Source organism: Carcharodon carcharias, assembly GCF_017639515.1.
Source record: "Carcharodon carcharias isolate sCarCar2 chromosome 38 unlocalized genomic scaffold, sCarCar2.pri SUPER_38_unloc_38, whole genome shotgun sequence".
In the NCBI taxonomy this organism is placed as follows: Eukaryota; Metazoa; Chordata; class Chondrichthyes; order Lamniformes; family Lamnidae; genus Carcharodon; species Carcharodon carcharias.
Window position 1 is genome coordinate 37,723 of NW_024470806.1, and position 16,111 is coordinate 53,833.

Consider the following 16,111-nt stretch of genomic DNA (forward strand, 5'->3'; position numbering starts at 1 on the left):
TGAGAAAGAGGGAGAGTCGGACACTCAAGGCTGTGCCCAAATCTAACAGGCATCTCCTTGTATGCACACAGGACAAGCTGGACAGAGACTGGTACCGGGCCATGCGAAACAAGGTAACAGACAAAGCACCCTCATCACAGGGAGTACTCGATAAACTCCAGTATCTATAATGTACACAGGGGTTGCTATTCTCCATAACATAAATAGGCGCTGCTATTCTCTATAATATGCAAAGGGGCTGCTATTCTCTATAATATACACAGGGACTGCTATTCTCTATAATATACACAGGGACTGCTATTCTCTATAATATACACAGGGACTGCTATTCTCTATAATATACACAGGGACTGCTATTCTCTATAATATACACAGGGTCTGCTATTCTCTAAAATATACACAGGGACTGCTATTCTCTATAATATACAGAGGGACTGCTATTCTCTATGATATACACAGGGACTGCTATTCTCTATAATATACACAGGGACTCCTATTCTCTATGATGTACACAGGGACTGCTATTCTCTATAATGTACACAGGGACTGCTATTCTCTATGATATACACAGGGACTGCTATTCTCTATAATATACACGGGCAGCTATTCTCTAAAATAAACACAGGGTCTGCTATTCTCTATAATATACACAGGGACTGCTATTCTCTATAATATACACAGGGGCTGCTATTCTCCCTAATATACACAGGGGCTGCTATTCTCTATAACATACACAGGGGCTGCTATTCTCTATAATATACACAGGCACTGCTATTCTCTATAATATACACAGGGGCTGCTATTCTCTATAATATACACAGGGACTGCTATTCTCTATACTATACACAGGGAATGCTATTCTCTATAATATACACACAGACTGCTATTCTCTAGAATATACACAGGGGCTGCAATTCTCTATAAAATACACTGCTATTCTCTATAATATACACAGGGACAGCTATTCTCTATAATATACACAGGGGCTGCTATTCTCTATAGTATACACAGAGACTGCTATTCTCTATAATACACACAGGGGCTGCTATTCTCTATAATATACACAGGTGCTGCTATTCTCTACAATATACACAGGGGCTGCTATTCTCTATACCATACACAGGGACTGCTATTCTCTATAATATACACAGGGGCTGCTATTCTCCATAATATACACAGGGACTGCTATTCTCACAAACACACAAAGGGACTGCTATTCTCTATACTATACACAGGGGCTGCTATTCCCTATAATATACACAGGACCGGCTATTCTCTATAACATACACAGGGACTGCTATTCTCTCTAACATACACAGGGACTGCTATTCTCTATACTATACACAGGAGCTGCTATTCTCTATAGCATACACAGGGACTGCTATTCTCTATAATATACACAGGGACTGCTATTCTTTATAACATACACAGGGGCTGCAATTCTCTACAATATACACAGAGGCTGCTATTCTCTATACTATACACAGGGGCTGCTATTCTCCAAAATATACACAGGGGCTGCTATACTCTATAATATAAACAGGGACTGCTATTGTTTATAATATACACAGGCACTGCAATTCTCTACAATATACAGAGGGGCTGCTATTCTCTATAATATACACTGGGACTGCTATTGTCTATAATATACACAGGCACTGCTATTCTCTACAATATACACAAGGGCTGCTATTCTCTATAATATACACAGGGACTGCTATTGTCTGTAATATACACAGGCACTGCTATTCTCTACAATATACACAGGGGCTGCAATTCTCTATAATATACACAGGGACTGCTATTCTCTATAATAAACAGAGGGACAGCTATTCTCTATAATATACAGAGGGACTGCTGTTCTCTATAATATACACAGGGGATGCTATTCTCTATAATATACACAGGGGCTGCTATTCTCTATAATATACACAGGGACTGCTATTCTCTATAACACACACAGGGGCTGCTATTCTCTATAACATACACAGGGACTGCTATTCTCTATAATATACACAGGGTCTGCTATTCTCTATAATATACACAGGGGCTGCAATTCTCCATAATAAACACAGGGGCTGCAATTCTCTATAAAATACACTGCTATTCTCTATAATATACACAGGGACAGCTATTCTCTATAATATACACAGGGGCTGCTATTCTCTATAGTATACACAGAGACTGCTATTCTCTATAATACACACAGGGGCTGCTATTCTCTATAATATACACAGGCGCTGCTATTCTCTACAATATACACAGGGGCTGCTATTCTCTATACCATACACAGGGACTGCTATTCTCTATAATATACACAGGGGCTGCTATTCTCCATAATATACACAGGGACTGCTATTCTCACAAACATACAAAGGGACTGCTATTCTCTATACTATACACAGGGGCTGCTATTCCCTATAATATACACAGGACCGGCTATTCTCTATAACATACACAGGGACTGCTATTCTCTCTAACATACACAGGGACTGCTATTCTCTATACTATACACAGGAGCTGCTATTCTCTATAGCATACACAGGGACTGCTATTCTCTATACTATACACAGGGGCTGCTATTCTCCATAATATACACAGGGGCTGCTATTCTCCTTAATATACACAGGGGCTGCTATTCTCCTTAATATACACAGGGGCTGCTATTCTCTATAATATACACAGGGACTGCTATTGTCTATAGTATACACAGGCTCTGCTATTCTCTGCAATATACACAGGGGCTGCTATTCTCTTTAATATACACAGGGACTGCTATTGTCTATAATATACACAGGCACTGCTATTCTCTACAATATACACAGGGGCTGCTATTCTCTATAATAAACAGAGGGACTGCTATTCTCTATAATATACAGAGGGACTGCTATTCTCTCTAACATACACAGGGACTGCTATTCTCTATACTATACACAGGAGCTGCTATTCTCTATAGCATACACAGGGACTGCTATTCTCTATACTATACACAGGGGCTGCTATTCTCCATAATATACACAGGGGCTGCTATTCTCCTTAATATACACAGGGGCTGCTATTCTCCTTAATATACACAGGGGCTGCTATTCTCTATAATATACACAGGGACTGCTATTGTCTATAGTATACACAGGCTCTGCTATTCTCTGCAATATACACAGGGGCTGCTATTCTCTTTAATATACACAGGGACTGCTATTGTCTATAATATACACAGGCACTGCTATTCTCTACAATATACACAGGGGCTGCTATTCTCTATAATAAACAGAGGGACTGCTATTCTCTATAATATACAGAGGGACTGCTATTCTCTATAATACACACAGGGACTGCTGTACTCTATAATATACACAGGGGCTGCTATTCTCTATAATATACACAGGGGCTGCTATTCTCTATAATATACACAGGGACTGCTATTCTCTATAAGACACACAGGGGCTGCTATTCTCTATAACATACACAGGGACTGCTATTCTCTATAATATACACAGGGACTGCTATTCTCTATAATAAACAGAGGGACAGCTATTCTCTATAATATACAGAGGGACTGCTGTTCTGTATAATATACACAGGGGATGCTATTCTCTATAATATACACAGGGGCTGCTATTCTCTATACTATACATAGGGGCTGCTATTCTCCATAATATACACAGGGGCTGCTATTCTCCTTAATATACACAGGGGCTGCTATTCTCCTTAATATACACAGGGGCTGCTATTCTCTATAATATACACAGGGACTGCTATTCTCTATAGTATACACAGGCTCTGCTATTCTCTACAATATACACAGGGGCTGCTATTCTCTTTAATATACACAGGGACTGCTATTGTCTATAATATACACAGGCACTGCTATTCTCTACAATATACACAGGGGCTGCTATTCTCTATAATAAACAGAGGGACTGCTATTCTCTATAATATACAGAGGGACTGCTGTACTCTATAATATACACAGGGGCTGCTATTCTCTATAATATACACAGGGGCTGCTATTCTCTATAATATACACAGGGACTGCTATTCTTTATAATATACACAGGGGCTGCAATTCTCTATAATATACACAGGGGCTGTAATTCTCTATAATAAACACAGGGACTGCTATTCTCTATAATATTCACAGGGGCTTCTATTCTCTATACTATACACAGGGGCTGCTTTTCTCCATAATATACACAGGGACTGCTATTCTCTATAATACACACAGGGGCTGCTATTCTCCATAATATACACAGGGACTGCTATTCTCTCTAACATACACAGGGACTGCTATTCTCTATAATATACAGAGGGACTGCTGTTCTCTATAACATACACAGGGACTGCTATTCTCTATAATATACACAGGGACTGCTATTCTCTATAATATACACAGGGGCTGCAATTCTCTACAATATACACAGGGGCTGCAATTCTCTATAATAAACACAGGGACTGCTATTCTCTATAATATTCTCAGGGACTGCTATTCTCTATAATATACACAGAGACTGCTAATCTCTATAACATACACAGGGACTGCTATTCTCTATAACATACACAGGGGCTGCTATTCTCCATAATATACACAGGGGCTGCTATTCTCCATAATATACACAGGGACTTCTATTCTCTATAATATACACAGGGGCTGCAATTCTCCATAATATACACAGGGACTGCTATTCTCTATAATATACACAGTGACTGCTATTCTCTATAATATACACAGGGGCTGCAATTCTCTCTAATATACACAGGGACTGCTATTCTCTATAATATACACAGGGACTGCTATTCTCTATAATATGCACCGGGACTGCTATTGTCTATAATATACACAGGGACTGCTATTCGCTGGTCGGTACAGTGACTCAGTGCTGCCCTCTGTCTCCGCGCTGGGGATGTACCGACGTGATTGAGACCCTGGACACTGTCTGTTGCTGACCTTGCCCGGTGTTCTGCTTTACCCTGACTGTGCCATTCTCCCATCTCAGGCTACGGGAATGGAGTGGGCAGACTGCCAGGCCCTGGTGTGTTACAGCCGGCCTACGCCAACGGTTACCGCAATGGTCACGGTTACCTGAACGGATATGGCCCCGGGTACGGTGCCGGCATCCTCAACGGTAAGGTACCCATGGCTCAACACGATGTCTCCAGTAACACCCGCGGTGCCTGCTACACCACTCATTCAGGGCAGGGAGGTTTACCTGGGTTAACACTTACAAAACTGGTCCCTCTCTCTCATGCTCCTGAATCTGGGGAGGTCTCTCTAACCCTCACTCTCTCTCTCACACTCCTGTATCTGGGGAAGTCTCTATAACCCTCTCTCTCTCTCTCACTCTCTCTCACACTCCTGTATCTGGGGAGGTCTCTCTAACCCTCTCTCTCTCTCTCTTACACTCCTGTATCTGGGGAGGTCTCTATAACCCTCTCTCTCTCACACTCCTTATCTGGGGAGGTCTCTCTAACACTCTCTCTCACAATCCTGTATCTGGGGAGGTCTCTCTAACCCTCTCTCCCTCTCACACACTCCTGTATCTGGAGAGGTCTCTCTAACCGTCTCTCTCTCACACACTCCTGTATCTGGGGAGGTCTCTCTAACCCCCCCTCTCTCTCTCACACACTCCTGTATCTGGTGAGGTCTCTCTAAACCCCTCTCTCTCACACTCCTGTATCTGGGGAGGTGTCACACACTCCTGTATCTGGGGAGGTCTCTCAAACCCTCTCTCTCTCTCACACTCCTGTATCTGGGGAGGTCTCTCTAACCCTCTCTCTCTCTCACACACTCCTGTATCTGGGGAGGTCTCTCTAACCCTCTCTCCCTCTCACACACTCCTGTATCTGGGGAGGTCTCTCTAACACTCTCTCTCTCACACACACTCCTGTATCTGGGGAAGTCTCTCTAAACCCCCCTCTCTCTCTCACACACTCCTGTATCTGGAGAGGTCTCTCTAACCGTCTCTCTCTCACACACTCCTGTATCTGGGGAGGTCTCTCTAACCCCCCCTCTCTCTCTCACACACTCCTGTATCTGGTGAGGTCTCTCTAAACCCCTCTCTCTCACACTCCTGTATCTGGGGAGGTGTCTCTAACCCTCTCTCTCTCTCACACTCCTGTATCTGGGGAGGTCTCTCTAACCCCCTCCCTCTCTCTCTCACACACTCCTGTATCCGGGGAGGTCTCTCTAACCCTCTCTCTCTCACACACTCCTGTATCTGGGGAGGTGTCTCTAACCCTCTCTCTCTCTCACACTCCTGTATCTGGGGAGGTCTCTCTAACCCTCAGATAAAAACAAAAAAACTGCGGATGCTGGAAATCCAAAACAAAAACAGAATTACCTGGAAAAACTCAGCGGGTCTGGCAGCATCGGCGGAGAGGAAAAGAGTTGACGTTTCGAGTCCTCATGACCCTTCGACAGATCTGTCGAAGGGTCATGAGGACTCGAAACGTCAACTCTTTTCTTCTCCGCCGATGCTGCCAGACCCGCTGAGTTTTTCCAGGTAATTCTGTTTTTGTTTTCTCTCTAACCCTCTCTCTCTCTCACACACTCCTGTATCTGGGGAGGTCTCTCTAACCCCCTCTCTCTCTCTCACACTCCTGTATCTAGGGAGGTGTCTCTAACCCCCTCTCTCTCTCACACTCCTGTATCTGGGGAGGTCTCTCTAACCCTCTCTCTCTCTCTCACACACTCCTGTTTCTGGGGAGGTCTCTCTAACCCTCTCTCTCTCTCTCTTTCACAAAATCGTGTATCTGGGCAGCTCTCTCTAACCCCTCTCTCTCTCACACACTCCTGTATCTGGGAGGTCCCTCTAACCCTCTCTCTCACACTCACACTCCTGTATCTGGGGAGGTCTCTCTAACCCTCTCGCTCTCTCTCACACTCCTGTATCTGGGGAGGTCTATCTAACCCTCTCTCTCTCTCACACACTCCTGTATCTGGGGAGGTCTCTCTAACCCTTTCTCTCTCTCTCACACACTCCTGTATCTGGGGAGGTCTCTCTAACCCTCGCTCTCTCTCTCACACTCCTGTATCTGGGAGGTCTCTCTAACCGTCTCCCTCACACCCTCCTGTATCTGGGGAGGTCTCTCTAACCCTCTCTGACACACTCCTGTATCTGGGGAGGTCTCTCTAACCCCCTCTCTCTCTCTCACACTCCTGTATCTGGGAGGTCTCTCTAACCCTCTCTCTCTCACACCCTCCTCTATCTGGGGAGGTCTCTCTAACCCCCTCTCTCACACACTCCTGTATCTGTGGAGGTCTCTCTAACCCCCTTTCTCTCACACACTCCTGCATCTGGGGAGGTCTCTCTAACCCTCTCTCTCTCTCGCACACTCCTGTATCTGGGGAGGTCTCTCTAACCCTCTCTCTCACACTCCTGTATCTGGGAGGTCTCTCTAACCCTCTCTCTCTCTCTCACACACTCCTGTATCTGGGGAGGTCTCTCTAACCCCCTCTCTCACACTCCTGTGTCTGGGGGGTCTCTCTAACCCTCTCTCTCTCTCACATGCTCCTGTGTCTGGCGAGGTCTCTCTAACCATCTCTCTCCCTCTCTCAGCCTCCTCTATCTGCGAAGCTTTCTCTAACCCCCTCTCTCTCTCTCACACTCCTGTATCTGGGGAGTTCTCTCTAACCCTCTCTCTCTCTCTCTCTCTCACTCCTGTATCTGGAGAGGTCTCTCTAACACCCTCCCTCTCTCACACTCCTGTATCTGGGGAGGTCTCGCTAACCCTCTCTCTCACACTCCTGTATCTGGGGAGGTCTCTCAAACCCTCTCTCTCTCACACTCCTTTATCTGGGGATGTCTCTCTAACCCTCTCTGTCTCTCTCTCTCACTCCTGTATCTGGACAGGTCTCTCTAACCCTCTCTCTCTCACTGCTGTATCTGGGGAGGTCTCTCTAACCCTACCTCTCACACGCCTGTATCTGGGGAGGTCTCTCTAACCCTCTCTCTCTCTCACACTCCAGTATCTGGGGAGGTCTCTCTAACCCTCTCTCTCTCTCCCTCTCTCACGCTCCTGTATCTGGGGAGGCCTCTCTAACACTCTCTCTCTCTCAAACTCCTGTATCTGGGGAGGTCTCTCTAACCCTCTCTGTCTCTCTCTCTCACTCCTGTATCTGGGGAGTCCTCTGTAACCCTCTCTCTCACACACTCCTGTATATGGGGAAGTCTCTCTAACCCTCTCTCTCTCACTGCTGTATCTGGGGAGGTCTCTCTAACCCTCTCTCTCACACTCCTGTATCTGGGGAGGTCTCTCTAACCCTCTCTCTCTCACACACTCCTGTATCTGGGGAGGTCTCTCTAACCCTCTCTCTCACACTCCTCTATTTGCGTAGCTCTCTCTAACCCCCTCTCTCTGTCTCACACTCCTGTATCTGGGGAGTTCTCTCTAACCCTCTCTCTCTCTCTCTCTCTCTCTCTCTCTCCCTCACTCCTGTATCTGGAGAGGTCTCCCTAACCCTCTCTCTCACACACTCCTTTATCTGGGGAGGTCTCTCTAACCCCCTCTCTCTCTCTCACACACTCCTGTATCTGGGGAGGTCTCTCTAGCCCCCTCTCTCTCTCACACTCCTGTATCTGGGGAGTTCTCTCAAACCCTCTCTCTCTCACACTCCTTTATCTGGGGAGGTCTCTCTAACCCTCTCTGTCTCTCTCTCTCACTCCTGTATCTGGCGAGGTCTCTCTAACCCTCTCCCTCACACTCCTGTATCTGGGGAGTTCTCTCTAACCCTCTCTCTCACACACTCCTTTATCTGGGGAGGTCTCTCTAACCCTCTCTCTCTCAGCGCTGTATCTGGGGAGGTCTCTCTATCCCTACCTCTCACACTCCTGTATCAGGGGAGGTCTCTCTAACCCTGTCTCTCTCTCCCTCTCTCACACTCCTGTATCTGGTGAGGTCTCCCTAACCCTCTCTCTCTCTCTCACACTCCTGTCTTTGGGGAGGTCTCTCTAACCCTCTCTCTCTCTCTCTCTCACACTCCTGTATCTGGGCAGCTCTCTCTAACCCCTCTCTCTCTCTCACACACTCCTGTTTCTAGGGAGGTCTCCCTAAACCTCTCTCCCTCTCTCACACACTCCTGTATCTGGGGAGGTCTCTCTAATCCCCCCTCTCTGTCTCTCACTTCTGTATCTGGGGAGGTCTCTCTAACCTTCTCTCTCTCTCACTCCTGTATCTGGGGAGGTCTCTCTAACCTTCTCTCTCTCACTCCTGTTTCTGGGGAGGTCTCTCTAACCCTCTCTCTCTCACTGCTGTATCTGGGGCGGTCTCTCTAACCCTCCCTCTCACACTCCTGTATCTGGGGAGGTCTCTCTAATCCCCCCTCTCTGTCTCTCACTCCTGTATCTGGGGAGGTCTCTCTAACCTTCTCTCTCTCTCACTCCTGTATCTGGGGAGGTCTCTCTAACCTTCTCTCTCTCTCACTCCTGTTTCTGGGGAGGTCTCTCTAACCCTCTCTCTCTCTCTCACACACTCCTGTATCTGGGGAGTTCTCTCTAACCCTCTCTCTCTCACTGCTGTATCTGGGGCGGTCTCTCTAACCCTCCCTCTCACACTCCTGTATCTGGGGAGGTCTCTCTAACCCTCTCTTTCTCTCTCACTCCTGTATCTGGACAGGTCTCTCTAACCCTCTCCCTCTCTCACACTCCTGTATCTGGGGAGTTCTCTCTAACCCTCTCTCTCACACACTCCTGTATCTGGGGAGGTCTCTCTAACCCTCTCTCTCTCACTGCTGTATCTGGGGAGGTCTCTCTAACCCTCTCTCTCTCTCTCACACTCCTGTAAAGAGGGAGGTCTCTCTAACCCTCTCTCTCTCCCTCTCTCACACTCCTGTATCTGGTGAGTTCTCCCTAACCCTCTCTCTCTCTCACACTCCTGTCTCTGGGGAGGTCTCTCTAACCCTCTCTCTCTCTCTCTCACACTCCTGTATCTAGGGTGGTCTCTCTAACCCTCTCTCTCTCCCACACACTCCTGTATCTAGGGAGGTCTCTCTAACCCTCTCTCCCTCTCTCACACACTCCTGTATCTGGGGAGGTCTCTCTAACCTTCTCTCTCTCTCACTCCTGTTTCTGGGGAGGTCTCTCTAACCCTCTCTCTCTCTCTCACACACTCCTGTATCTGGGGAGTTCTCTCTAACCCTCTCTCTCTCACTGCTGTATCTGGGGCGGTCTCTCTAACCCTCCCTCTCTCACTCCTGTATCTGGGGAGGTCTCTCTCACCCTCTCTTTCTCTCTCACTCTTGTATCTGGACAGGTCTCTCTAACATGATAGGGTCCCCCTTGTCCTCACTTATCACCCCACCAGCCTCCGCATTCAAAGGATCATCCTCCGCCATTTCCTCCAACTCCAGCATGATGCCACCACCAAACACATCTTCCCTTCACCCCCCTTATCGGCATTCCGTAGGGATCGCTCCCTCCGGGACACCCTGGTCCACTCCTCCATTACCCCCTACTCCTCAACCCCCTCCTATGGCACCACCCCATGCCCACGCAAAAAATGCAATACCTGCCCCTTCACTTCCTCTCTCCTCACCGTCCAAGGACCCAAACACTCCTTTCAAGTGAAGCAGCATTTCACTTGCATTTCCCCCAACTTAGTCTACTGCATCCGTTGCTCCCAATGTGGTCTCCTCTACATTGGAGAGACCACACGTAAACTGGGCGACCGCTTTGCAGAACACCTGCGGTCTGTCCGCAAGAATGACCCAAACCTCCCTGTCGCTTGCCATTTTAACACTCCACCCTGCTCTGTTGCCCACATGTCTGTCCTTGGCTTGCTGCATTGTTCCAGTGAAGCCCAACGCAAACTGGAGGAACAACACCTCATCTTCCGACTAGGGACTTTACAGCCTTCTGGACTGAATATTGAATTCAACAACTTTAGGTCGTAAGCTCCCTCCCCCATCCCCACCCCCTTTCTGTTTCCCCCTTCCCCTTTTTTTTTATTCCAATAAATTATAAAGATTTTCCTTTTCCCACCTATTTCACCTATTTCCATTATATAAAAAAAAACCCACTAGAGCTATACCTTGAGTGCCCTACCATCCATTCTTAATTAGCACATTCGTTTAGATAATATCACCAACTTTAATTTAACACCTATGTGTTCTATTGTACTATTGTCATTGACATCTTTTGATGATCTGCTTCTATCACTGCTTGTTTGTCCCTACAACCACACCCCCCCAACCGCCCCCCCTCCACCTCTTTGTCTCTCTATCTCTCCGCCCCCCACACACACACCTTAAACCAGCTTATATTTCAACTCTTTCTTGGACTCGAACGCAAGTTCTGTCGAAGGGTCATGAGGACTCGAAACGTCAACTCTTTTCTTCTCCGCCGATGCTGCCAGACCTGCTGAGTTTTTCCAGGTAATTCTGTTTTTGTTTTGGATTTCCAGCATCCGCAGTTTTTTTGTTTTTATCTCTCTAACCCTCTCCCTCTCTCACACTCCTGTATCTGGGGAGTTCTCTCTAACCCTCTCTCTCACACACTCCTGTATCTGGGGAGGTCTCTCTAACCCTCTCTCTCTCACTGCTGTATCTGGGGAGGTCTCTCTAACCCTACCTCTCACACTCCTGTATCAGGAGAGGTCTCTCTAACCCTCTCTCTCTCTCACACTCCTGTATCTGGGGAGGTCTCTCTAACCCTCTCTCTCTCTCTCTCACACACACTCCTGTATCTGGGGAGGTCTCTCTAACACTCTCTCTCTCTCAAACTCTTGTATCTGGGGAGGTCTTTCTAACCCTCTCTCTCTCACACACTCCTGCATCTGGGGTGGTCTCTCTAACCCTCTATCTCTCTCTCACACTCCTGTATCTAGGGAGGTCTCTCTAACCCTCTCTCTCTCTCTCACACACCTTTATCTGGGGAGGTCTCTCTAACCCTCTCTGTCTCTCTCTCTCACTCCTGTATCTGGAGAGGTCTCTCCAACCCTCTCCCTCTCTCACACTCCTGTATCTGGGGAGTTCTCTCTAACCCTCTCTCTCACACACTCCTGTATCTGGGGAGGTCTCTCTAACCCTCTCTCTCTCACTGCTGTATCTGGGGCGGTCTCTCTAACCCTCCCTCTCACACTTCTGTATCTGGGGAGGTCTCTCTAACCCCTTCTCTCACACACTCCTGTATCTGGGGAGATCTCTCTAACCCTCCCTCTCATACTCCTGTATCTGGGGAGCTCTCTCTAACCATCTCTCTCTCTCACACTCCTGTATCTGGGGAGGTCTCTCTAACCCTCTCTCTCTCTCACACACACTCCTGTATCTGGGGAGGTCTCTCTAACACTCTCTCTCTCTCACACTCCTGTATCTGGGGAGGTCTCTCTTACCCTCTCTCTCTCTCACACTCCTGTATCTGGGGAGGTCTCTCTAACCCTCTCTCTCTCTCTCTCACACACTCCTGTATCTAGGGAGGTCTCTCTATCCCTTCTCTCTCTCTCACACAATCCTGTATCTAGGGAGGTCTCTCTAACCCTCTCTCCCTCTCTCACACACTTCTGTATCTGGTGAGGTCTCTCTAACCCTCTCTCTCTCTCTCTCACACACTCCTGTATCTGGGAGGTCTCTCTAATCCCCCCTCTCTCTCTCTCACTCCTGTATCTGGGGAGGTCTCCTTAACCTTCTCTCTCTCTCACTCCTGTATCTGGGGAGGTCTCTCTAACCTTTTCTCTCTCTCACTCCTGTATCTGGGTAGGTCTCTCTAACCCTCTCTCTCTCTCTCATACTCCTGTATCCTGGGACCTCTCCCTAACTCACTCCCTCATCCCAACTCCAGCCTTCGTTCTCCCCCTTCCAAACTTCCCTTGGATGTGTTATCACCTCCCCGGTCCCATCCCACATTAACCGGAACCCAATTGTTCGAATCCTTCCAGTCCGCTGTTCCCGAAAAATTTTTGGACGGGTCCACTTGAACTCCCAGACGACAACAAGTGTGACCGTGACAGGGGTAAACTTTCCCTCCTCTGTCCTCCTTGACCCGCCCACGGTCTGCAACAGGATTGACCACACCATCGCCCACCACCCTGTCCCCACTGCTGCCGTGCTGGGTGAGGCCGCTCTCCCCTGGTTCCCTTCTTATCAGTCTAATCGGAGCCAGAGAATCACTTGCACCGACTTCTCTCCCTGCTCCCGAACCCTTCCCTCTGGTGTACCCCCGAGCACCCTAGTAAAAAAATGATCTCTCCTTGCACGCCCCTCCCCGTATCTAATTTATGAGTCACCCGCACGGTGACATCATCTGAAAGCACGATGTCACTTTTCATCCGTACACTAGGGAAGGCCAGCTTCACCTCCACACCTCCTCCCCGCACTCCCCCTGTCTCTAAACTATCACTCTGCTCATTCGACATTCCAGACGGGATGGGCGGAGATTTCCTCTGGTTAAATATCGGAGAGACTGAGGCCGTTTCTTTTGTTCCCCGCTCCAGGCTCCAATCCTGAGCTCCTGAACCCCATCCCTCTCCCTGATCCAGACTCCCATCCTGACCCCATCTCTCTCCCTGCTCCAGACTCCAATCCCCAGCTTCCGACCCCAATCCCTCTCCCCGCTCCAGACTCCCGATCCCGAGTTCCCAACTCCCATCCCTCTCCCTGGTAACTATCCAGGACTGAACTGGACAGCTCACCACCTCTGGGTCACGTTCAACCTCGAGATGAGCTTCTGGCCTCATATCTGTCCGGCCGCTAAGACCACCCATTTCCCCCTCTCTAGCAATGAGTTCACATGGGGATGTAGGAGGGGGCTTAAATGGGTGGGTAGAGTCAGTGATAGGGGGAGAGTGTACATGGGGGTGTGGGAGGGGATTAAATGGGTGGGTAGAGTCAGTGATAGGGGGAGAGTGTACATGGGGATGTGGGAGGGGATTAAATGGGTGGGTAGAGTCAGTGATAGGGGGAGAGTGTACATGAGGGTGTGGGAGGGGGATTAAATGGGTGGGTAGAGTCAGTGGTAGGGGGAGAGTGTACATGAGGGTGTGGGAGGGGATTTAATGGGTCGGAGGAGTCTATGAAATGCTAACATCTTGTTCTCTCTATACCAGGTTATGGTGGGACTGCAGGTTTGACTAATGGTGAGTCATCTCCTTGAGCAGATGTTTGAAACTCTACCATTCCCAGTGTCTCCATTGAATGGACTTTAGCTCTTTCACTCTCCCTCCCTCCCTCCCCGTCTCCCTCTCCCTCCCCCTCCCTCCCCTTTACATTTACATCATTTTCAATGCTTTGTGAAAGGGGCGTTGTTGTGGGGTTGAAGTTACAGGGACTCCTGGTAAACAATCTTCCCAGCTCTCTCTCGCTCTCTCTCACTCGCTCTCTCTCTCTCTCTCTCTCTCTCTCTGTCCTAGGTGCCGGTCTACAACCGGGAGCTGCCGGGAAAGGCCTTGGGCCTGCAGGTAAGCCTTCGTCTCTTCCTCCCCTCCCTTTGACAGTTTTCTGAGCACTCTCCCCCCTTCAGAGCGGGTACCACATCGGGACCCTGGGGTGCAGAACCTTGTCCCTTTAAGAGAATGCGAGGATACTGATCATGTGACAGCACTGACGAATCACTGTGCAGCGCGGGTGACTGGGAACTGGAAATCTAGCTCTGGAGGTTTCTGAGTGAGCACCTATGACCTGGTGCACTGTCCTGTGTCTTAATAAACCAACCCTGTTAATTCTTACACCCGTCCCTCTCCTATAATGATTTTAAGCAGCAATTGTGGTGTAGGTACACCCACAGCACTGTTAGGGAGGGAGTTCCAGGATTTTGTCCGGTGTGGTGTAGGACACCCACGGCGCTGTTAGGGAGGGAGTTCCAGCATTTTGTCCCGTGTGGTGTAGGTACACCCACGGCGCTGTTAGGGAGGGAGTTCCAGGATTTTGTCCGTGTGGTGTAGGTACACCCACGGCGTTGTTAGGGAGGGACTTCCAGGATTTTGTCCCGTGTGGTGTAGGTACACCCACGGTGCTGTTAGGGAGGGAGTTTCAGGATTTTGTCCGTGTGGTGTAGGTACACCCATGGCGTTGTTAGGGAGGGAGTTCCAGTATTTTGTCCGTGTGGTGTAGCTGCACCCACGGTGCTGTTAGGGAGGGAGTTCCAGGATTTTGTCCGTGTGGTGTAGCTGCACCCACGGTGCTGTTAGGGAGGGAGTTCCAGGATTTTGTCCCGTATGGTGTAGGTACACCCACGGCGCTGTTAGGGAGGGAGTTCCAGGATTTTGTCCCGTATGGTGTAGGTACACCCACGGCGCTGTTAGGGAGGTAGTTCCAGGATTTTGACCCAGCGACAGTGAAGGAACGACCGATATATTTCCAAGTCGGGATGGTGAGGGGCTCGGAGGGGAACTTCCAGGTGGTGGTGTTCCCCATGCGTCTGCTGCCCTCGTCCTTCTAGACGGTAGAGGTGGTGGGTTTGGGCGGCGCTGTCGAAGGAGCCTTGGCGAGTTGCTGCAGTGCATCTTGTAGATGGCACACACACTGCTGTCCCTGTGCGTCGGTGGTGGAGGGAGTGAATGTTTGTGGATGGGGGGGGCCGATCGGGCGGGGGGGCTGCTTTGTCCTGGACGGTGTCGAGCTTCTTGAGTGTTGTGGGAGCCGCACTCATCCAGGCAAGTGGGGAGTGTCCCATCCACACTCCTGACTGGTGCCTTGTCGATGGTGGACAGGTTTTGGGGGAGTCAGGAGGTGAGTTACTCTCTGCAGGATTCCCAGCCTCTGACCTGCTCTTGTAGCCACAGTGTTTATATGGCTGGTCCCAGTTCAGTTTCTGGTCAATGGTAACCCCCCCTGGACAATGAGAGCACTAATACCTTGTTTTCTCAACCCTAGGTTATGGAGGGGTTCCTGGAATAACCAATGGTAAGGCTGCACCTGACCCTTGAACTCTTAAACTTACCCAAACCTTTAGCGAACTCTGTCGGAATTTTCCCAGAGCCTTTTCTTTTGCCGCCGGAGTCCATCGTGCCGGGATCGGTGCACAGCGAGATCCCAGATGGATGTTCTCTGCCGGGCCCAAGGCGTCCCTAATTGCCCCTTGCAAAGGTGGTGGGTGAGCCGCTGTGGTCCCCGGCGGTGTAGGTACACCCCCGGCGCTGCTAGCGAGGGAATCCCAGGGGTTTTTTGACTCTGCGGAGTTGGTAC

At 49.0% G+C, this 16,111-nt stretch overlaps 1 protein-coding gene across 1 annotated transcript in view; it reads left to right on the forward strand.

Moving 5' to 3' along the window:
* LOC121274831 (keratin-associated protein 19-2-like) overlaps positions 1-15,852 on the forward strand; it is a 28,653-nt gene extending 12,801 nt beyond the window's left edge. The window contains exons 8-12 of the mRNA XM_041182197.1: positions 72-113; positions 4,995-5,123; positions 14,035-14,064; positions 14,338-14,385; positions 15,800-15,852. Of these exons, the coding sequence (XP_041038131.1) occupies positions 72-113; positions 4,995-5,123; positions 14,035-14,064; positions 14,338-14,385; positions 15,800-15,852 (302 nt within the window). The remainder of the gene's footprint in view (positions 1-71; positions 114-4,994; positions 5,124-14,034; positions 14,065-14,337; positions 14,386-15,799) is intronic.
* Positions 15,853-16,111: the final 259 nt, after the last annotated feature.